The sequence below is a fragment of the Phaethon aethereus genome, assembly GCF_964289735.1.
Source record: "Phaethon aethereus genome assembly, contig: HAP1_SCAFFOLD_314, whole genome shotgun sequence".
Taxonomy (NCBI): domain Eukaryota; kingdom Metazoa; phylum Chordata; class Aves; order Phaethontiformes; family Phaethontidae; genus Phaethon; species Phaethon aethereus.
In genome coordinates, this window is record NW_028114165.1 from 82,436 (window position 1) to 103,314 (window position 20,879).

The 20,879-nt window shown below is 46.3% G+C and overlaps 6 protein-coding genes across 6 annotated transcripts; 3 read left to right on the forward strand and 3 right to left on the reverse strand.

Annotated features, from left to right (window-relative positions):
- Positions 1–8,539: 8,539 nt before the first annotated feature.
- On the forward strand, positions 8,540–9,427 carry LOC309416237 (histone H1.01-like; the record flags this gene model as incomplete). The annotated part of the gene is made up of 1 exon (XM_082015809.1): positions 8,540–9,427. One exon carries the CDS (start codon positions 8,540–8,542, stop codon positions 9,203–9,205), a length of 666 nt encoding a protein of 221 aa, XP_081871935.1. The 3' UTR covers positions 9,206–9,427.
- Positions 9,428–10,341: 914 nt separating this feature from the next.
- LOC309416215 (histone H2B 1/2/3/4/6) lies at positions 10,342–11,004 on the reverse strand. The gene has a single exon (XM_082015789.1). The coding sequence runs from the start codon at positions 10,999–11,001 to the stop codon at positions 10,621–10,623; it is 381 nt and encodes a 126-aa protein (XP_081871915.1). The 5' UTR covers positions 11,002–11,004; the 3' UTR covers positions 10,342–10,620.
- A 326-nt stretch (positions 11,005–11,330) lies between these two features.
- On the forward strand, positions 11,331–11,720 carry LOC309416214 (histone H2A.J; the record flags this gene model as incomplete). The annotated part of the gene is made up of 1 exon (XM_082015788.1): positions 11,331–11,720. The coding sequence occupies one exon, from the start codon at positions 11,331–11,333 to the stop codon at positions 11,718–11,720; it is 390 nt and encodes a 129-aa protein (XP_081871914.1).
- Positions 11,721–17,615: 5,895 nt separating this feature from the next.
- On the forward strand, positions 17,616–17,927 carry LOC309416233 (histone H4; the record flags this gene model as incomplete). Its single annotated transcript, XM_082015805.1, has 1 exon — positions 17,616–17,927. One exon carries the CDS (start codon positions 17,616–17,618, stop codon positions 17,925–17,927), a length of 312 nt encoding a protein of 103 aa, XP_081871931.1.
- Positions 17,928–18,200: 273 nt separating this feature from the next.
- LOC309416225 (histone H2B 7) lies at positions 18,201–18,581 on the reverse strand (the record flags this gene model as incomplete). Its single annotated transcript, XM_082015798.1, has 1 exon — positions 18,201–18,581. One exon carries the CDS (start codon positions 18,579–18,581, stop codon positions 18,201–18,203), a length of 381 nt encoding a protein of 126 aa, XP_081871924.1.
- A 535-nt stretch (positions 18,582–19,116) lies between these two features.
- LOC309416229 (histone H4) lies at positions 19,117–19,428 on the reverse strand (the record flags this gene model as incomplete). The annotated part of the gene is made up of 1 exon (XM_082015802.1): positions 19,117–19,428. One exon carries the CDS (start codon positions 19,426–19,428, stop codon positions 19,117–19,119), a length of 312 nt encoding a protein of 103 aa, XP_081871928.1.
- Positions 19,429–20,879: the final 1,451 nt, after the last annotated feature.

Below are 20,879 nucleotides of genomic sequence, written 5' to 3' on the forward strand. Positions count from 1 at the left end.
GATATAGCTGAATAGGTCTATGAAGAAAGGCTGGAGGAACTTCCTAGACCAGGCTTGAGGTGTTGGAAAGATAGTAATATATCCAGTTCCTCATGTGAAGCTGTTTTAGGACATGGGAGAGAGGGACAGGGTCAATAACCTGCAACTGGGGACAGAGGCACCCCTTTGTTGTTTTCCTCCTTGGGCTCTGGGCTTCTCCCAGAAAGACAATGAAGGATCAGTCAGAGCTCTCCAACAGACACTCCAGATGGTTTCCCAGGAATAGGGTGGCCGATGGCGTTCAGCGCTCTGTAGTATACCATGCAAATCTACTCCTGCATTTGGGTAAGGAAGATCAAACTGCAAACATCAAACAGCAAACCAGCTACTCGGCATCACAGCTGACACTTGACTGCTTCTCTGAAATCCTTACTCTGCTTTCTAAACAAGCATTTGAAGCAGCACAGGTCTCCTGATATATTGATCGTTGATTAAGCTAGAAAGACATATCATGAAAGCCTTGTAAGCACAATGTTTGCTGCACAGCCGTGACTGATCAGCTCCTCTCCTTGCCTGGGCTCCTGCAGAGCTGCATTGGGCAGTAAGTTTTCCCGTTGAACTCTGCCAACTCTTGTAGAGTTGTAAGTACTTAACAGCAGCTGAAGTACTGCCCTGTCCAAACAATCTCTCTGGGGCATAGTTTTCCAAGTAATGAATCTACTGTGGGCATCCCTGTAGGAATGTATTGAATTTTGTCTTGGGCTGTATTTTTCTGGAGGAAGCCAAGTCTGGAAAATGATGACGTGCATTGTGTCGGTGTCTCCAGACACTACTGCTGTGCTTTGTCTTTGTTACAGTAATACTTGGTTGGAAAACCAAATACTTCGGTTAGAAACCCCAGCTGCTTACAGGGTTTTATTTATGCTTAGGCTCTGGACACAGCAGCAAGCTTGCCTTTAAGGATCCAGCAGTTGAGAAAGTCACCACAACCCCCAGGTTCCGCCCAGGTCAGACCAGTTGTTTCCCAGCCCATGCTGCTGCAAGTAGCTGTTCGGCTCCATGTGTAGAACTTCGCACTTCCTTTGACAAACTGCACAAGATTTCTTTTGGCCCACACCTCAAGTTTATTAAAGTTGCTTTTCTTAAATAGCTGTCTTTTGGCTTTGTCTACCCTCCCTAACTTACTATCATCCACACATGCTAAGGGTGCATTGTCTCATATCATCCAGGTCGTTACTGAAAACATCCATTAAAATCAAGTATTCATTCAGCCCTGGGTCATTCTTTTCTTTACTGAGTGCCTGCAGTCACTAAGTTGTTAACTACAGCCCTTTGACCCTGTTCCACAGTCAATTTTCAAACATCTAACAGCCTGCTGTTACTCCCTCAAATCCCAAATGAGAATGCTGTGTGACATGGTTCCAAAAACCTTACTAAATGCCAAGTGTATTACATCCTGCACTCCTCCCCTGTCTGCATAGATTGTTTCTATAGTTCTGTGATAACTACCAGTTCCTAGGCATCAGCAATTTTTGTTGCTCTCCACCCATCATCAGAATGCAACTGAGCACATTTTATTTCTGGTAGTTGTTCAGTCTTGTTGATTCTTGGAGACCCCACTATCTTCCCAAGTAACATTTTCTAGTGTGTTACTCTACTCCATATTAGAAATTATTTCCTTACTGCAAAGTTGCTGCAGTGAAGAACATTAGTTTTTGTATTTCCTACAATGTATACTGAGGAAAGATGACTTATTTCCTCCTCATGTTTTAAATGTTTGAGAAGAAACTTCAGTTTTTCAGCCTTCTCTTCAAGTCAGGGAACTCAACCGTGTATGCCTTTCCATTAGGGAATAGTTCTTAGACCTCCCGGATAATTACTGTTGCTCTCTTCTGTGTACTCTCATATTGTTCACTTTTCATTACATGAAGTTCAGTACTGAAAAATAGGCCTAAAACTCCAAGTGAGACTATACCATTCCTGGCTACAGAGGAAGATCTTCATCTGTGTTGTAGATGTTGTCATTGTGTTCCTTTCCTAGTACTTGGTAACATGCTGTTGATTCATTGTCAACTTATGACTATAACCTGAAGATCCAGTTCTACTCAGGTGCTAGGCAACTCCACTGTCCAATATTGATAAAACTGATATATTTCCAGGTGAAGTATCTTACACATTTTTGAAGACAGTGTCCCCAGTTAATCAGGCATTTTTCAATACATAAACTGTCCTCCATCATTCTAGCATTTCTTTGCTTGTTGGTACCCATAGCACTTCTATACATTCCCTGTAGACTATAATTCAGATCATAAATAAAATTATATCAGGCCTAGGACTGATCCTGGCAGAACTCTGTTTGGCACAGCATTCTAATTTCATATTTCACAATCATAAACATTTAAACACAACTTTCTACCTTGGGAGGGGGATGCTAGACCAATTTTATCTGATTATTAGGTTCACTTCTAATATTTCTCTAAAATTAAATAAAATGAAACAGAGATTAAATCTGCAGTGTATCCAGCCAGCTCTAGGGGAACATTGCATTCTCTGCTGAGACTCTTTCTAAAGTTAATTTTGGAGCAAGGCAGTTAAACATGGGTTTACTTTCTTCCCTATGTCTTACAAAACTATGTCTGAGTACTGTAATTTCTTGGTTTTATTCGTATCTTCCTTGAATTTGGCTGAGCTGGTAATTAATACAACTCGGTATCAATGAGGTATTCCTTCCCCAAGGTGTGCTGAGTCTGTAAACCTGAGTAATGCATAAATCCGTAACCCAGAATGCCTTATCATGAGCTTAGTTCTTGCCCATATTCTTCAGATACCTTAAGAGTAACAGCATGGCTGCATAGGCTGGGTGCAGAGCTGGGTCTACTGTGTGTTAACACAGGTGACCTTTCAGCACCCTATTTCCCTTCACTCAGCATGAAGGGCTAGAACTACCTTTGATAGTTTAGGAGGTGACATCTAATAACATGCACATTTTGAGTGCAACTGAAAGGGTAGGATGTAGATCTTCTATACTGGTGGCCTGTTTTTCAATTTCCATCTCCGACTGAATCAGTATTTGCAATCTGACTCACAAGAAAAGAGTTGTCATTTGACTGTGTTATGCACCTGGGAGAACAGACAGCATGTGACATAGGTTCAGATACCACATTTCAATTTTTTCCAGGCACTCACTGAGAGTTACAAGTAAGGTTATATTTCCATGCTTTTGCATGGAGGTCCCTAGTATTTCTTTGTCTTTATTTACCTGCTTCCTCTTTTTCTTCAACTGAAAATAGTACAAAATTTATAGTCTACGTAATTCAGTAGAACAAAATCCTACTCATCCCTGGGATTCCTATGTTTAACACTACTACTATTACTGATAATTCTCAGTCCCAGAGGCGGGGGGAGAGAAGTAAAACTAGATTACAAAAGGATCTCTGATCCAAAGACTTTCAGAAGCTGGAAGGAACATTTTGATGCTTTAGGTTGTCATTTTCTGGACAGATGCAGAGATTTTGAGGCTGATTCATTAAAATGCATAGCCCTTCTTTTTTGCTGGTTAGCAAATATTTAAGAGTTATGGCAGGCAGGAGAGTCACCCCTCTCTACCTTTTGATCACCACAGAATGTAAGGATTTTTTTAAGAGTGGCAGTTTTGCTGAGATTCCATCTAGCCTTAGAAAGTCCTACAGTCATGGACAACATGATCACAGAGACAAATCAGGATAGCTCAAACTGGTCTTGACAAGCATTGAAACTAAGGACTGTGTGAGAGGTAACAATGTTTTTTTGAAGCTGCCTTTATTTAACTACCAAAATCTAAAAAGTGGCAGGAGTGCCATTCAGGATTAACATGTACATAGGTTTCACAAATTAGCCTGGAGAAGTATTATTTGCAAAATGGTACTGAGGGAAATGATTGTTTCCCTCCCATCAGCACTGGTGAGACCCATCTGGAGTGCTGTGTCCAGTTCTGGGCTCCTTAGTGCAACGGAGATATGGACATAACTGGAGTGATACCAGCAAAGGGCCACAAAGATGATGAAGGGATGGGAGCGTCTTGCACACGAGGAGAGGCTGAAAGAGCTGAGACTGTCCAGACAGAAGAAGAGAAGGCTCAGAGGAGTCTTGTCCATGTGTTCAGGTACCTGATGGGTGGAATAAAGGAGACAGAACCACAGTCTTCTCAGTACTGCCCAAGACAGGAGGCAGTGGGCACAAACTGAAGCACAGGGAATAATACTTAAACACAAGAAAGAATTTTTTTTAACAGGTAGCTCAGAGAGGTTGTAGTATCTCCCTGCTCTAGCTCAAAGACCCTTCTCTGAACATGGGGGTAGGACCTCTTGCACAAGGTGTTAGATTAGAAGGCAACATACTTTTTTAAGGGGATGTGATTGCCCTAACACTGAAATATCTGTCCATATACTTTTGTTAACAATGGCTGAATCAGTATTACCAATATAGTTGCAGCATGCCAGAGACCTGACTAATGTCTTTTGACCTTGTTATGGTGTTTTTATTATTAATTTTGAGAGTGATTACCTGCATGTCTGCAAGTCACTCTTTGTAAAGAATATAGCATTCTTCAATTAAAAGTTCTCTGGAGCTTCACCATGCTAACAATAGCAATTGTAATTAAATGTGTGTAGGCTTTCAGCTAAATTTGGCTAATCAGTTTATCCAGATTGTTCTCCTCCTGCAGTCTGAATGTCTACTCTGCCTCTATTTGTCTACTGTCTAATCCATTTCTCCTCCATGTGGAGCTTCTGTCATGATTTAAAAAAAAAAAAAAAAGTGTTTTCTCTGCTATACAGTTTTAGGAGTGATTTCTCACATTATATGTGGACTATTGTTGTTTGAAGATCCTTGCATTGGAAAATGCACTGGCATTTTGTAGGGTTTTCTGTAATCTGCGCTAGCACCTATACTTGCTAGGCAAGGAAGGAAGCCAGGGCAAGTTGTGCAATGATGCATGGAAATGAGGTTCTGCTTTAGGGAAGTAAGGGTATGCATTTTAAGGAGGCATAAGGAATTGGTTTGAGGTCCTGAATAACAGAGTCTGCATTTGGACAGGGTGGTTGGAACGGAAAAACAGGAGAACTTTCAATCTTTGGTGTGTGATTGAAGTTCAGTATAAAAGGAGTCTCATTTAAATATTTGTCTCTTCATATGGAAAACACAAATAATTTTTATTACCAGCTCACTCTCAAAACTTTTTTTTCAATCATGTTTGCTCGGCAGCAAGAAAATCTCTGTCAGGTTGAAAAAGAGTTACATACTTTACCACTGATTTTCTAAGTTATGTGGTGGGGTGCTTGCTTTGTTTTGCCTTTTTCTCTTAACTGCAAAACACCAAGGGCAACAGCAGTGCTATCTGTGAGGTAGGTAGTGATTGGTCTCTCTAAAAACTGAGAACTGTTATTTTGGTCCAGTGTTGCATTTAACAGCTATTTCCTGCAATGCAAACCTAAATATTGTTCAGAACTTCTGACAAGTTTGTGTTATCCAATTAACTTGAAAAAGTCATTGCTGGGGGCAGGGGGGGAAATAACTCTAGAAAAACCTCTGCTTGTCACACCACCTCATATCTCTAAAGCCTCTCTCTTTAAAAAGTACTGCCATTTGCAGAAATGGTTAATAAAACCAGGAAAATTCAGTGGTCTCAGAAATAGACCAGGAATAATGCTTTGTGCAGAACAGGGCTGGTTTGATGGTTGAGGATTAGATACAATAAAGGATGCTGACACATAATGCCAGGGTCCAGCTGCCAAGTCTTCCAGTGTCTCAGCCTACTAAGGAAAAGTAAAGAACTTCAGAAGTGCAACTCAAAATAGTCAGCACCTGGAGCAGGGAACTGTTTAAAAGACGTGCAGGTTTACACAGACCTATCCAGAACTAAAAGTGGGAGCAGCGGTAAATTCTGCTCCTTGAAATCCTCAGGTCAGGACCTTCTTCATCTGCTTTCCTTACAAAAATAGAGACAATCTTGTCCCTTTAAAACTTGCCACAGAGTAGGGACAGCAATCCCTATGTGCTCTGGATGGAGTTCAAGTGACTGCCTCTACTTAGAGAGCAAGATCTGAGAGTTCTTCTCCCATCTCTTTCTACCTCCTGTCTTTATCTCTAACCTGCAGCCTGTTTATGGGGAGGGGAAGGAAAACTCTTCTCTCCTGGTGGACTGAGAACAGGTTTACAAAGAGCGAGCTTGAAGGGAAACTTACCCGAATGTCTGGATGTGAGGAAGAGGACCCACCCCTGGGGCTACAACTGCACTCTTGCACCAGCAATTACTGCCTACTTCCAGTTGCTTCCAGCTTCCTGACCAGTTTCAAGTGTAATAAATTTCTAGAGATCTAACAGTAAATCATCAAAGCTACAGAGATTAAGGCACATTAAGCTTCTTTCAGTCCTTATTCCCAGAAAAATGTGCATTACATTAAACAGACCCAGGTAGACGACAACCTTTCCAAGTTCTGTCTCTTCTATCACTTACAGTCTGATTCTGCTTTACACCCATCTCCATCCACTTCACCTGGAAAATAAGCATAATGCCCTCATCTTGCTGCCAGCAACTGCTTTTTTACCTCTCAGAGAAACATTCCTACTCTTCATTTGCTTTACCAGCCTGAGCTCTCAAACTCTATGGCTACCGTGGATTTGCTCTAATTGCTTCTGTGGGAACGATGTCACATTCACGAGAAGTGTGGCAGATTTCACAGCCCACTTCAGTATGCCTTTCAGTCTGTGTTTTACTCTGGGGTACCGAAAAGCCTAATTTTTCCCTTTCTCTGCTTTCCTTTCCACTCCTCCTCTCCTTCAAAGAACTTATTAACTGGCCTGCATGCAGACACAACAAAATAAAAATAGAACTAAGAGAATATGAAGAAGTGACAGTTCATTGTTTTCATTTTGTTATTCTAATGCATCTCATTCATCCTTGCCATTTTAATCTACCTCATGTCAACAAAAACTACTTAATATTAAGTATAATTTAATTATGTCCTCAACATTTAATGTATGAAAATAAATGTGAGGGCCTTTTGCGACATAATATTTGTCTTCTAGAATCTCAAATTCATCTGGGCTGGGAGAGATACTCCTTTGCTTAAATAGCCCGCTGACGTTTTGCATGACAAGTTTCTACAAAGTACAAGGGGGCAAAATATCAGGTTTGGGCTTAACTCATTCTTTTCAACCAAGGAAAAAAATTCTGGCTGCTTTTTAAATAGAAGCCAATCAAGGTTTTTGTCTTCTGATTTAGTAAAAAAAATGTACCAAACAATTTGTAGTAGGCCTTAAAAAAATAATTAATTTCTGTTGTCACTTTGTGAGACTTGATAATTAAGTGGGATCATAATAATTAAGGCTGATTCTGAGTTATGAGGATTGTCTGAAAATCATTTTAGTGTTCTGAGGATTTGGATGAAAACCTGAATTGGCAAGTGTTTTTCTTTAAAGAAGAGAATGGCAGATTTTATGAAACTTATGAAAAAAAAGGAAAAAACCCCAACAATCTGTGTCCAAATACTTATAGTTAATATTGAGGCTAAAGCATTCTGTTCATGTAGGCCAGATTTCCCCATTATTTAATTTATTTGGAGAGAACCGAGGCTTCAGTTGGCTCCATTAATGTTTAAGTAGCATCCAGTACATATTTGTGTATCTACACCCGTTTGACATTTTTCCCCTACAAGTCTGCTTCAGACTTCTGTAAGTCTTTAAGAATACTAGTATACACTACTGTAGCTGAGAAAGTGTTAAACTAGCGTTTTTCCAGAATTTATATGCATTAACTAGGCCTTGACAGCTTCACTTTATAAAAAGAAACTATTTGTAAAAAATATCAAAATCTTGCTATTCACTTACAGAACACCACAAAAAATGCAGAGTCCTGGCAAGTTCCAGACACTTTTCAACAGTATATATATTCCTCTGAAGGTGTCTTATTTTCCCAAAACACGAAATTCTGTAGAAATACTGTATCCTTAATAGTTAAAGATACGGTTAAGGGAGCCGAATCTTTATCCGTATTCAAAGCTCAGTCATGAAATTGTGTTACTTCCTTCTCTTTGAAATCAATTCACGGCAAAAATACTGAAGCTGCCCCCTCAGTTTCTATCCTAATCAGGAGAAAAGCCCCTAAAGAATAAGTCTGCATTACGAGGGAGACTTTTTATCTACGGGTTTTATTTTAATTTAGAAGGAAAAACAAAAGTTTGCCGTTCCCGGGGTCTCTCTGCCTTCACAACGCGGGGTTAAACACATCTTTTCTCTCTCATCTGGGGTCCCAACAGCAAGAAACTCCACCGACTGAAAGTCCACCGTCTTCTCTTCCCCCCCCGTAGAAACTGGGGTGATTTCGTGGCACGCATTTTACAAAAAATACAAATTTATAACACCGAAGAAACACAGACTCGGAGGACGAAAAGCTCTTCCTGGCTAACAGTTAGGCGGGCTCTGCAAAGCACCAATCACAGATCACCGCTTCGCTATAAATTCAGGCATCGGGGTTACTGTAGTCCAATTACTTTCTTTTGATTAGGAAGAAGTCTCTGCAGCGATGTCGGAGACCGCTCCTGCCGCCGCTCCCGCTGTCGCGGCCCCCGCCGCCAAGGCCGCCGCCAAGAAGCCGAAGAAGGCGGCGAGCGGCGCCAAAGCCCGCAAGCCCGCGGGCCCCAGCGTCACCGAGCTGATCACCAAGGCCGTGTCCGCCTCCAAGGAGCGCAAGGGGCTCTCCCTCGCCGCGCTCAAGAAGGCGCTGGCCGCCGGCGGCTACGATGTGGAGAAGAACAACAGCCGCATCAAGCTGGGGCTCAAGAGCCTCGTCAGCAAGGGCACCCTGGTGCAGACCAAGGGCACCGGCGCCTCCGGCTCTTTCCGGCTCAGCAAGAAGCCTGGAGAAGTGAAGGAAAAAGCCCCCAAGAAGCGGGCGGCCGCGGCCAAGCCCAAGAAGCCGGCGCCCAAGAAGCCTGCCAGCGCCGCCAAGAAGCCCAAGAAGGCGGCGGCGGTGAAGAAGAGCCCCAAGAAAGCCAAGAAGCCGGCGGCCACCGCGGCTAAAAAAGCGGCCAAGAGCCCCAAGAAGGTGACTAAGGCTGCCAAGCCCAAAAAGGCGGCGGCAGCAGCGAAGAGTCCGGCCAAGGCGAAGGCGGTGAAGCCTAAAGCTGCCAAGCCCAAGGCGGCCAAGCCGAAAGCGGCGAAAGCGAAGAAGGCAGCGCCCAAGAAGTGAAGTGTTGAAGTGGAAATACTTAAACCCAACGGCTCTTTTAAGAGCCACCCACTATTGTCCGAAAAAGGGCTGATACACTCCGTTACGGAGCTCCGTGCCTGCAGCAGAGCTAACCACACGCCACTATCCGTGTGGGACGTTCGCCTGTGGAGTGGATGGTATACTAAGCTTCCGGCCGTGGTTATGCTACGACTTGGAAAAATAAAGTTTACATTCCCTGCGAAAACACTTTCTAAAGGCTGACTTTTTTTGAGCACCGCAAGAGGGTGTATATGTTAAAGGGACTGCTTAGGGAGGGTAACGCTCTGGGGCGCGGAGGTTTCTTTCGGTGCTTTAACCAACGCGGTTCCTAACAGCCTGCGATTGCCACACCTCTTAGTGACCGTAGCCGGGAACTGTCAGCACGGCTCCTCCACTTGCTTGGCAACGACCTTTCCGCTTGGCAGCGCTGTCGTGGGGCAGGTCTTAATTTCTGCGTGATTTCACCGACCTCCTTTTGAGAAGGAGTTTGCCTGGGCGGGAGGCGGGGTAGAGCTACCAGCGGTCCTCTTCCGCACCCTGCCGGCCTGGTGGCGTTGCAGCCGGAGTGGCAGGAGCTCCGCCGGGAGCGCGGAGGCAGAGCGGAGCGGAGCTTGGCAAGCAGCGCCCTGGTGGCGGAGCTCCGCCTGCGGCCGGTTCTGATTGGCTGCTGAGAGAAGCCGCAGCCTCTTATTGGACGATTAGAAATATTTCGAAAAGCCCGCGCTGCGGACGGCGCACGGAGCGCTCCCCGCGCGGGCTCCGCGCTGGCCGGCGATCCCGATTCCACGTGTGCCCGGGCAGCTCGTCCTCCTAAAGCATCTACCCTGCCTTGGAGGTGTCCTCGCTTCTCCTAGTCTTCCTGTCCTTCTGTTCCGATCTAGAAGACTGTTTCCCGTCTTCTCATACAGAAGGGAAAAAAAATTTAGGCTACCCGGTGACATCTATGCAGAAAAAGGGATCGGGGACTTCTATTTTCCCTCATTCTCACTTGTGTCGCAGGTGTATTAATGTATATATTGGAAGGTATACGAATTTATTTATGATGGAATGTGTAGTATAACGCACCACATCTCTTATCTCTGCTCAAAAAAGCTTAATACTGCTTACATTTATTGGAGGAATACTTGAATGTTCACACTTATTAAGTAATAGTTAACACATATGAGTTTGCTTGAAGCTGCAAAATATTCATCAAGGATTTCAGACAGATCTTTAATCATTACAAGCTTTGATAATTGCGATTTAAGATTTATCTCAAATCGGTTTTACCATGTCTTAAATATTTTCAAACAAAAGAAAAAAAAAAAGATCGAGGCACTACTGTGTTAAAGCTCTTTCAGGGAATATGTGGGTGGCTCTTAAAAGAGCCGTTTTGGCTATAGATTAAAGTCATTTTACTTGGAGCTGGTGTACTTGGTGACAGCCTTGGTGCCCTCGGACACAGCGTGCTTGGCCAGCTCACCCGGCAGCAGGAGCCGCACGGCCGTCTGGATCTCCCGCGAGGTGATGGTGGAGCGCTTGTTGTAGTGCGCCAGGCGAGAGGCCTCGCCGGCAATGCGCTCGAAGATGTCGTTGACGAAGGAGTTCATGATGCCCATAGCCTTGGACGAGATGCCTGTGTCAGGGTGCACCTGCTTCAGCACCTTGTACACGTAGATGGAGTAGCTCTCCTTGCGGCTCTTCTTGCGCTTCTTGTCGCCCTTCTTCTGCGTCTTGGTCACCGCCTTCTTGGAGCCCTTCTTGGGCGCGGGGGCAGACTTGGCCGGCTCGGGCATTTTAACACGATACCTCGTCCTTTTTTGGAACAAGGTCAGCAACTAACGTGGTCGCAGAGCCCTCTATTTATAGGGCTGTTATGCAAATACAGCCCTCTAACTCGTACCATTCGATTGGATCTTCGCGCACGGAGGTGTACCTTTGTCGCTGATTGGTCACAATACGATCCGTCTTCTCATTGGTTATATAAGCAATGAGTGCTTCCAGCCAATCAGCAAGCGCTAATCCCGCCCAGGGAAGGGATAAAAGGGGAAGAGGGGTTGCGTCAGTATGAGTGTCTCGGTCTTGTGTTGTTGGAGGGGGTTATAGTTTTTGTAGCGCGCAAAGCATGTCAGGCCGCGGGAAGCAGGGAGGTAAAGTCCGAGCAAAGGCCAAGTCGCGTTCGTCGCGGGCCGGGCTGCAGTTCCCCGTGGGTCGCGTGCACCGACTTCTCCGGAAAGGTAACTACGCGGAACGGGTGGGAGCTGGAGCGCCTGTTTACATGGCGGCCGTGCTGGAGTACCTGACGGCCGAGATCCTGGAGCTGGCGGGCAACGCGGCCCGCGACAACAAGAAGACGCGCATCATCCCCCGCCACCTGCAGCTGGCCATCCGCAACGACGAGGAGCTCAACAAGTTGCTGGGCAAAGTGACGATCGCGCAGGGTGGGGTGCTGCCCAACATCCAGGCCGTGCTGCTGCCCAAGAAGACCGAGAGTCATAAAGCTAAAAGCAAATAATTTTAGCGAGTAAAGCGGCTCAGAGTTCTCACAGCATAACATTATAACCCAAAGGCTCTTTTCAGAGCCACCCACACAGTCAGAAAAGAGTTGTGTTGCTTTATTTACAAGTATGCTGTGGTGTTAAGTGTTGTGTGGTGCTTTTGTTAGAGAGCTAAACCCATGTTCTGTGGCAATGCCCTATAAACTTTTGAGTCTTTCCTGAAAGAGGTGGTACACTTGCTCTCTTAACTCCTAATCCTTTTTAATGAAAGAACACTAATTATACTTACAGTGATCTACTAATCCTGTTGTGTCTTTTTTTTTTGTAACAGGGTATGAAAGCACTATTTCTTAATCTTGAATCTGCTCAACTTTCATGGCTTTACAGGCTACTTACGGTGTGAAATACAAGGGGGGTGAAAAGAGCTACACACCATAAAAATAAATAGAAAAGCATCCCAAACCTGTATAGCTACATCTAAGAATGAAGAAAGGCTTCCTTTGTAGGCCTTTGTTCTTTCAAAGATGTAAAGGTTTCCTGTGTCTTAAATTTATTTAGAAATACAATGAGAAAGGCTTTAGGGGAAATGTCTCATTTTAATCTGGACCCCTAACCAGTCAGACCTGCATTGTAAAGCAACAATTGTAGCATCTTTCCATTCAGAAGAAACTCCTTGCAGTGCTAGTATATTCCTGGTTTAAGTGTGATTTTCAAACTTGCCACTCTTAAATTCCTTCACTGTGTATATAGCTATTCCCCTTGTTACATCAGTTAACAGTGGACAATATTATTTGAATTAATCTACATTGTTGGCATAAGTATCACACAAGAGCACAATGTTAAAGCTCTTTAGAGTCACTGTTATAAATTATGAGAAAGACTATCTAGCTGATTTCTCTTGCTAGGATGTTCCTAGAAGCTGCACCTGATGATCTGCAACACAATGCACAGAGGCCATAGCTTCTACCTGCGCAGCACCTCTGCCCTCCCCATCCCCTGGGGAGAAGCAGGAATGCTCTGGGCTTGGAGGAAGGAAAATGGCACCTATAGCAAGATACTAGCCCCGGCCCACACTTCACCCCACCCCTAAGCTGTAGTGGAGGCTTTTTAGGTAGAACTGTAGCATGGCCAAAGTGGGACATCAGGGGTCATTTGTGGAGAGAAACAAAAAGGAAGAGAGCTGTCTGGAGCACCAGACTATTCTGATATGGTGACAGTGTCTGCGCCTAGGGGTTTTGTTTGCAAGTGGATACATTTAGGCTGTAATGTTTCTATTATGCTGTTTTATTTATCATTAGCTGCAATTCATACCTCCTGACACTTATACTTCTCTTCTTGAAGAACTCTGATGATATAAAAAACTGTGTTTTAACACGTCTAAGCCATCTATACTTAGCTTCCATAACAGATCCTTGCATATGTGGGTGTCAGGAGATTGCAAGCATAGAATGGTTTGCGTTGGAAGAGATCAACAAAGATCACCTAGTCCAAGCCCCCCTGCTATGGGCGGGCACATCTTCCACTGGATCAGGTTGCTCAAAGCCCCATCCAACCTCACTTTGAACACTTCCAGGGAGGGGGCATTCACAATTTCTCTGGGCAACCTGGTCCAGGGTCCCACCACCCTCATTGCAAAAAATTTCTTCCTTATGTCCAATCTAAATATACCCTCTTTTAATTTAAAACCCTTGCCTCTTGTCCTGTCACTACAGGCCTTGTTAAAGGTCTCTCTCCCTCTTTCTGTATTGAAAGTCTGCAATAAGGTCTCCCCAGAGCCTGCATTTCCCCAGGCTGAACAACCCCAACTCTTTTAGCTTTCTTCATGGGAGAGGTGTTCCAGCCCTCTGATCATTTTTTGTGGCCCTCCTCTGGGCCCACTCTGACAGGTCCATGTCTTCCTTGTGCTGGGGACCCCAGAGCCGGATGCAGGACTCCAGGTGGGGTCTCACCAGAGCAGAGTAGAGGGGCAAAATCACCTCCCTTGGCCTGCTGGCCACGCTGCTTTTCATGCAGCCCGGTATATGATGGGCTTTCTGGGCCACAAGCATGTACCTCTAGCTCAAAGCACTGGAATTCCAGAGAAAGCCGATGGGGGTTGGGTATCTGTATCCAGCAGTCGGATTTCTCCATGAACAAACTCCTAGATGTGGAAATCAGGGCTGGTACTACAGGAGAGGGCCTTGCTCTTCTCTGAATGTGGAGGTGTGTTCAGTACATCTCCCCAAATTCTTCTTGTCATCTGACCAGAGATTCATTATTTTCTTCAGAATTGCATTCTGAACACCTCTTATTTCACTCACTATGCTGCTCACCTCAGTAACTGGAGTTTCACCCTCTCTGATACTGAGGTCCACTTCATAGCATTCCCTGGTTTTGTTCTTAGCCACTAGTGGTTGTACCAGTTGCTCTCTACAACTACCTGAAAGGGGGTTGTGGCGACAAGGGTGTTGGCCTCTTCGCCCAAGTAACTAGCAATAGGACAAGAGGAAATGGCCTCAAGTTGAGCCAGGGGAGCTTTAGATTGGATATTAGGAAAAATTTCTTCACTGAGAGGGTGGTCAGGCATTGGAACAGGCTGCCCAGGGAGGTGGTGGAGTCGCCATCTCTGGAAGTGTTCAAAAAACGTGTGGATGTGGCACTTCAGGACATGGTTTAGGGGACACGGTGGCACTGGATTAATGGTTGGACTTGATGATCTTGAAGGTCCTTTCTAACCTAGTGATTCTGTGATTCTGTGAAACCCTGTGCTGCCATCACACTGATGAGGCCTCAAAGGTAAATGGATTATATGATAAGAGTGCTGGTCAATCTACTGGTATTAAAGACTCGTGACTTTCAAGCAAATTCCACTGGATGAAGGAATGTGGCAAAGCAAGTTTAAATAAATTAGCTTGTTCTCATTTGCATATACAGCAAACAGTAGTAAAGAGGAAATCCATATCATATGGTGCATTAGCTCTACCACTGGGTTCCAGTACACCTTCACATTCTAAAGAATTTGCAATTCAAAAAAAAAAAAAAAACACCCTCCAGCCAAGCTCCCTATGTTAAATGATCACAGTTAAAGATCACAGTTATGTTTAGGGAAAACTCAATAATGTCAGTCTGTATATCAAAAGACTTAGAATTGCATAGTTAAATGTAAGATGAAAGGCTTTTCTATCCCTTTCACCTTTACTTTGTTTGCAGTGTTTGGAATAGTGTACTCTATTTAAAAGAACTTACATGTCTTTAGTTTGCATATTATTACTACAGTTGTAGCAGATATAGATATGGATTTAAATTGCCATAGAAACTCTCAAGAAAATTAAAAGCAACTTTTCAGTTGGATATAATACACTGATGTAATTTTTTTTAACTAATTATGTACTTTCTTGTGTAGTCCTAGTGAGATGTTGCCTTACTGCAACAAATGCAACTTCCTCATTATAGTTTAATGAGGAAATACGGTGACTGTCCTAATTAAAGCACACTTGAAAAGCTACAGGGTTTTGTTTTTAAATGGAGCAGATTTTCACAAGGGTTTCCTTTCTCATTTCAATTCTAATACTATGTGTCCAAACTCATGAGCAAAATGTAGTTCCTATAATCTGGAGACTGGATCCTAAACTGTGATCCAAATAATAACTATTGTCTCCAATCCACAGTAAAAGCAACTTAATTAGGCGTTATACTCAGCAGCAAAATTTTCTTTCCATTTTAACTGTTTTTGTTTGAGAAAACTCTCTGGTTTATGAGAGAAGTGACTATGTCACTAACAAGCACTTGGGAAACAGTTCTATGGCCACTTGTAGCAACCAACTGGCAAGTCAGCCTTCTAGAAAGCACAATATTATATCATATGAAATGTGCTCCACACTTAGGGGAAAGGGGTTTGAAGTTAATTAATCTGTAAACTACTGGTCTCAGCCTCTGCATCACCCATTTTTGCTAGGACACTTTGGAAGATGATTTTCCAAGTCTTCCAGTGGTTATACTGCTAGAGGGAAAAGTTATGCTACGATAGTCACCCCACACTTAGGCAGAGTTATGAAGAAATAATCATTTTGACGTGCTAAAAGATTTTGTGCAATTCTTTTAGGCTTGCCTTAGTATTTAGAAGGTTGTTTGTAACTGCCACAAGAAGCGTATCTAGACACAGATCTTCAGGTATAAACGAACAAAGCAGACTTTGTGGAGCCAAATTAATGTCAGGCACCGCCCTGGCAGGTCCACTAGTGACAAACCTTCCAGGTAGTCTATAAACAGATTTAGTTCATTCTGTTCAGTCAAAAAACAAACAGAATCTAAATTGAAGCTAGTTTTGCCCACTCATGTCATATATATTTGTGTGGCAATTCTTTCACTTCAATGTGTTTAAAATACCAGTTTGAATGAAAATGGAATTCACAGTGATAATTATAATCATAGAAAAGACTTGTACTGTTTTGGACACCTGTAAATAATACATTAATATCTCAATCACGTTTTCCCCTGAAATTACGGAGCATATTCTGCCAAGAAACATTCTGGAGATGTTGCCTGAATTCTTTAAATTATGTTCAGGAATTAAATTACATAAACAACGGTACAAATTTAAAAGGATATAAATAATTTTTAAAACCTAGACATGTTTGAAGTGCACAAAATGCTAATAATATAGCAACTGGCAGCTACCGTACCCATATCACTTCTATGCTGATTGTGTAAGTAACATTTAAAAACTTAACACATTTGGTTTAAAAATATAGCCTCATAAGTTTCAGTATTTATTTATCCACTTGACAAATACAGTCCAGCCTACTGTAAGCAGCATGTATGCGAGGTTTGTTAGCAAAAGTGCGAAATACACAGTAAAATTTCTGGATTGCTCATTTGAAGAAAAAATATTTGGATATTGTTATTTTTGAGATGCCATACAGACGGTTAGTGATGTCTACAACGTCGTCTTTCGCCTGTCGGGTCCAGCCGCGCTTTAGCGAGCATTTCTCCGTGCCAGAGGCCGGCAGCTGCCGGGAAAGAGCCCGGCGCCCCGCGGCCAGCGCTGCCCCGCGGGACCGCGCTGCGGGGCTGGAGCTGCCCGGAGAGGAGAAAAGCGGACGGCTCCTCCTGCACTCCCTCGCAGCCGCTCCCAGTTGCCTCCACAGGAGCCCCAGGTTGGACCGTCTACCGCCGCAGCCCCTCCCTAGCCGTCTCCCGGCCGCTTAGCGCCTCGCTCCCGGCGCCCCCTCGCACCGACCTGCAGTTCGCTCCGTGCGGACATGACAGCGCTGAACGCTCGGGGCCCGGCCCCGGGGCTGCACGGAGGAGGGGGCAGCTGTCGGGAGCGCAGCGGCCGGGCAGACAAAGAAAACGCGGAGCTGCCGTGGCCGAAGCGGACAAAGAGAGCGGCTGCGCGGGAAACCTCCCGCCGGGCCTCCGCGCGAGAGGAAGCGGGGACGGACGGCGGGGCGGGGCGGTAGCGCCGAGCGCGGCCTCGGATTGGTCGGATTTTGCCGCAGCCCTGCGGGCGGCGAGGCGGGCCGGGGCCGGGGCCGGGAGCGCCGCAGCCCGAAACGCGGGCCCGTGGCCACCGCTCCCGCCCCCGGCGGAGACCCCGAGCTACCTCGCAACAGGCCCGCGCGCCAGGGGGACAGGGAGGGGGCGGCCGGGCCGGGTGGGGCCGAAGGCGGCGGGACGCGCAGGAGGGCAGCGGGCGGGCGCGCGCGGGGCAGGTGCCGGGGAAAGCGCCTCGGCCGCCGTCTGGCGGGGAGCCCGCGCCGAGCCGCGCGGGGGCCGCCCGGGGGCGGTGCGCGGGGGAGAGGGCGGAGACTGCGGGCGAGCCCCCGCCTCCCGCCTCCCGCCGCAGTCCTCAACCAGGTCGGGTCCCGGGGAATATACCGCGGCTCCGCGGGGCTGGCGGCGCGCAGTGTGAGGTTGTGGATAGCGGAAGCATGTCTGGGAGAGGCAAGGGCGGGAAGGGGCTCGGCAAGGGAGGCGCCAAGCGCCACCGCAAGGTGTTGCGCGACAACATCCAGGGCATCACCAAGCCGGCCATCCGCCGCCTGGCTCGGCGCGGCGGTGTGAAGCGCATCTCGGGGCTCATCTACGAGGAGACGCGTGGCGTGCTGAAAGTCTTCCTGGAGAACGTGATCCGCGACGCCGTCACCTACACCGAGCACGCCAAGAGGAAGACGGTCACGGCCATGGATGTGGTCTACGCTCTCAAGCGCCAGGGACGCACCCTCTACGGCTTCGGCGGCTAAACTGGAATCGCAGGCCTCAAACTGTCAAAACACCAAGGCTCTTTTCAGAGCCACCCACAAAATTCACAATGAGAGCTGTTTATTACTTAAAGTAGGCCAAAACAAAGTTCATGTTTCAATAGCTGTGCAATGTTTTGTGCTTCCCACAACATACATAGCTTGCTATTTATACAAAGTTAAACTTCTAGGTTTTTTTCACTAGCAATTACAGCTTTTTTTAGGAGAATGTGGGGGCTCTTAAAAGAGCCGTTTGGGTTATAGATTAAAGTCGTTTTACTTGGAGCTGGTGTACTTGGTGACAGCCTTGGTGCCCTCGGACACGGCGTGCTTGGCCAACTCACCCGGCAGCAGGAGCCGCACGGCCGTCTGGATCTCCCGCGAGGTGATGGTGGAGCGCTTGTTGTAGTGCGCCAGGCGAGAGGCCTCGCCGGCAATGCGCTCGAAGATGTCGTTGACGAAGGAGTTCATGATGCTCATGGCTTTGGATGAGATGCCCGTGTCGGGGTGCACCTGCTTCAGCACCTTGTACACGTAGATCGAGTAGCTCTCCTTCCTTGTTCTCTTTCGCTTCTTGTCGCCCTTCTTCTGTGTCTTGGTGACGGCTTTCTTGGAGCCTTTCTTTGGTGCTGGAGCAGATTTTGCCGGCTCAGGCATCCTTAAAAGTTTCTTCGAGGATCTTCCCTGTACCTCAACAACATCGAAAATGGCGCCTGCCACCTTATTTATAAGGCCGTTATGCAAATTAGAGGATTGTAATCGTTCCACTCCTATTGGAGTAAAAAATACCAACGTAATTACAGGCACTTCCGTCCTATAACCGTCACAGTTCAGGCGCTGTATCTATACACTTGCTGTGCTTTGTAGTTACAGTGGTGGCAGTATTGCCTTCACAAACCAAAAAATTATCTAAGTACATAGTGAAAGCTGCACTGGGTGTACACTCACCAATGAAATGATTTAAAACGCCTACCCTTAGCGCACACTGGGTATTGTGCAGGGCTCGTGTGTTTTTTTCAAGATTTGTTAAATCCTAGAACTATTTTGTGATACAACAGTGTTTTAACATTATAGGGGTATCAAAAATTTTTGAAACCAAGAATTCAGTAATAAACAGCTCTCATTGTGAATTTTGTGGGTGGCTCTGAAAAGAGCCTTGGTGTTTTGACAGTTTGAGGCCTGCGATTCCAGTTTAGCCGCCGAAGCCGTAGAGGGTGCGTCCCTGGCGCTTGAGAGCGTAGACCACATCCATGGCCGTGACCGTCTTCCTCTTGGCGTGCTCGGTGTAGGTGACGGCGTCGCGGATCACGTTCTCCAGGAAGACTTTCAGCACGCCACGCGTCTCCTCGTAGATGAGCCCCGAGATGCGCTTCACACCGCCGCGCCGAGCCAGGCGGCGGATGGCCGGCTTGGTGATGCCCTGGATGTTGTCGCGCAACACCTTGCGGTGGCGCTTGGCGCCTCCCTTGCCGAGCCCCTTCCCGCCCTTGCCTCTCCCAGACATGCTTCCGCTATCCACAACCTCACACTGCGCGCCGCCAGCCCCGCGGAGCCGCGGTATATTCCCCGGGACCCGACCTGGTTGAGGACTGCGGCGGGAGGCGGGAGGCGGGGGCTCGCCCGCAGTCTCCGCCCTCTCCCCCGCGCACCGCCCCCGGGCGGCCCCCGCGCGGCTCGGCGCGGGCTCCCCGCCAGACGGCGGCCGAGGCGCTTTCCCCGGCACCTGCCCCGCGCGCGCCCGCCCGCTGCCCTCCTGCGCGTCCCGCCGCCTTCGGCCCCACCCGGCCCGGCCGCCCCCTCCCTGTCCCCCTGGCGCGCGGGCCTGTTGCGAGGTAGCTCGGGGTCTCCGCCGGGGGCGGGAGCGGTGGCCACGGGCCCGCGTTTCGGGCTGCGGCGCTCCCGGCCCCGGCCCGCCTCGCCGCCCGCAGGGCTGCGGCAAAATCCGACCAATCCGAGGCCGCGCTCGGCGCTACCGCCCCGCCCCGCCGTCCGTCCCCTCCCACCCGGCCCCGTTTGCGCCTCGAACCCTTCTTGAGTTGCTTTCTGATTTTTTCAGTTTTGAGCATTTGCCTGCATAGACACCCCTCGGGTGTGCTCAAATAATCTCTGCCAGCCTTGTCCGCTTTGACCTACAGCTCCTTTCCGCTACTAAGTCCTTCTACGTGTTGCTTAAAGGACGGGAAGGAAACGCTGAACCCGCACGATAACAAAAGTTTTTTCTTTTATTTTTTTAGCCATAACACAGTATTTCCTGCATGTGGCTTAAAATGTGATCCATTTTGTGGGGTTTTTTTCTCTCACGGCACATATACACACACAGGCAGACACATACATCTGTCTGTTATACCCTTTACCTATCAAGCATATTTTTGACTGTATTGAGAAAGGCTGAGAGCCTAAAATAAATTCTCTAAGAGACAATAAGGAAGCAGCACAATTAGCAACATCATGTTCTGGGAATGCTTCCTGTTGGGGAAGCAAGAGACCCGTTCATGCTAAGCACCTTAATGGAAACAAAAGACCATTACAATACTCTCACTCTAATACTTGGGTTATCTCCTTACTAAACAGGTGACATTTAAAATAGGAATGGTCCTCATTTTAAATGGTTAACAACAAAATACAGATCAGTGTTTGACATTACTAACTTCCCTGGCTTAAGGCAGACTTGCTCAACCTAAACAATTTTACTACCTGACACAGATAATATTCAATTTATACTGAGATTAAAAACAATATCACAATTAGGAAAAATAAAATTGTTTTGGGCTACTTGGGGTTTTCCTTTCTTCTTCTTAACAACACAGATTTTCACAAATTTCTGGTGAATTTGGCAATAATAAATATTTTTTCATTTAATAGAGCAGTATTGAAATAAACCATAAATAAATCTTCAAGAAATGTGAAAATTAAGATTTCCTGAAGATTTTTTCAGGAATTTTTTTTTTATGTGGT

Excerpts from the sequence above, each read along its gene's own strand:
- LOC309416215 (XM_082015789.1), bottom strand. The coding sequence starts at position 11,001 with ATGCCCGAGCCGGCCAAGTCTGCCCCCGCGCCCAAGAAGGGCTCCAAG.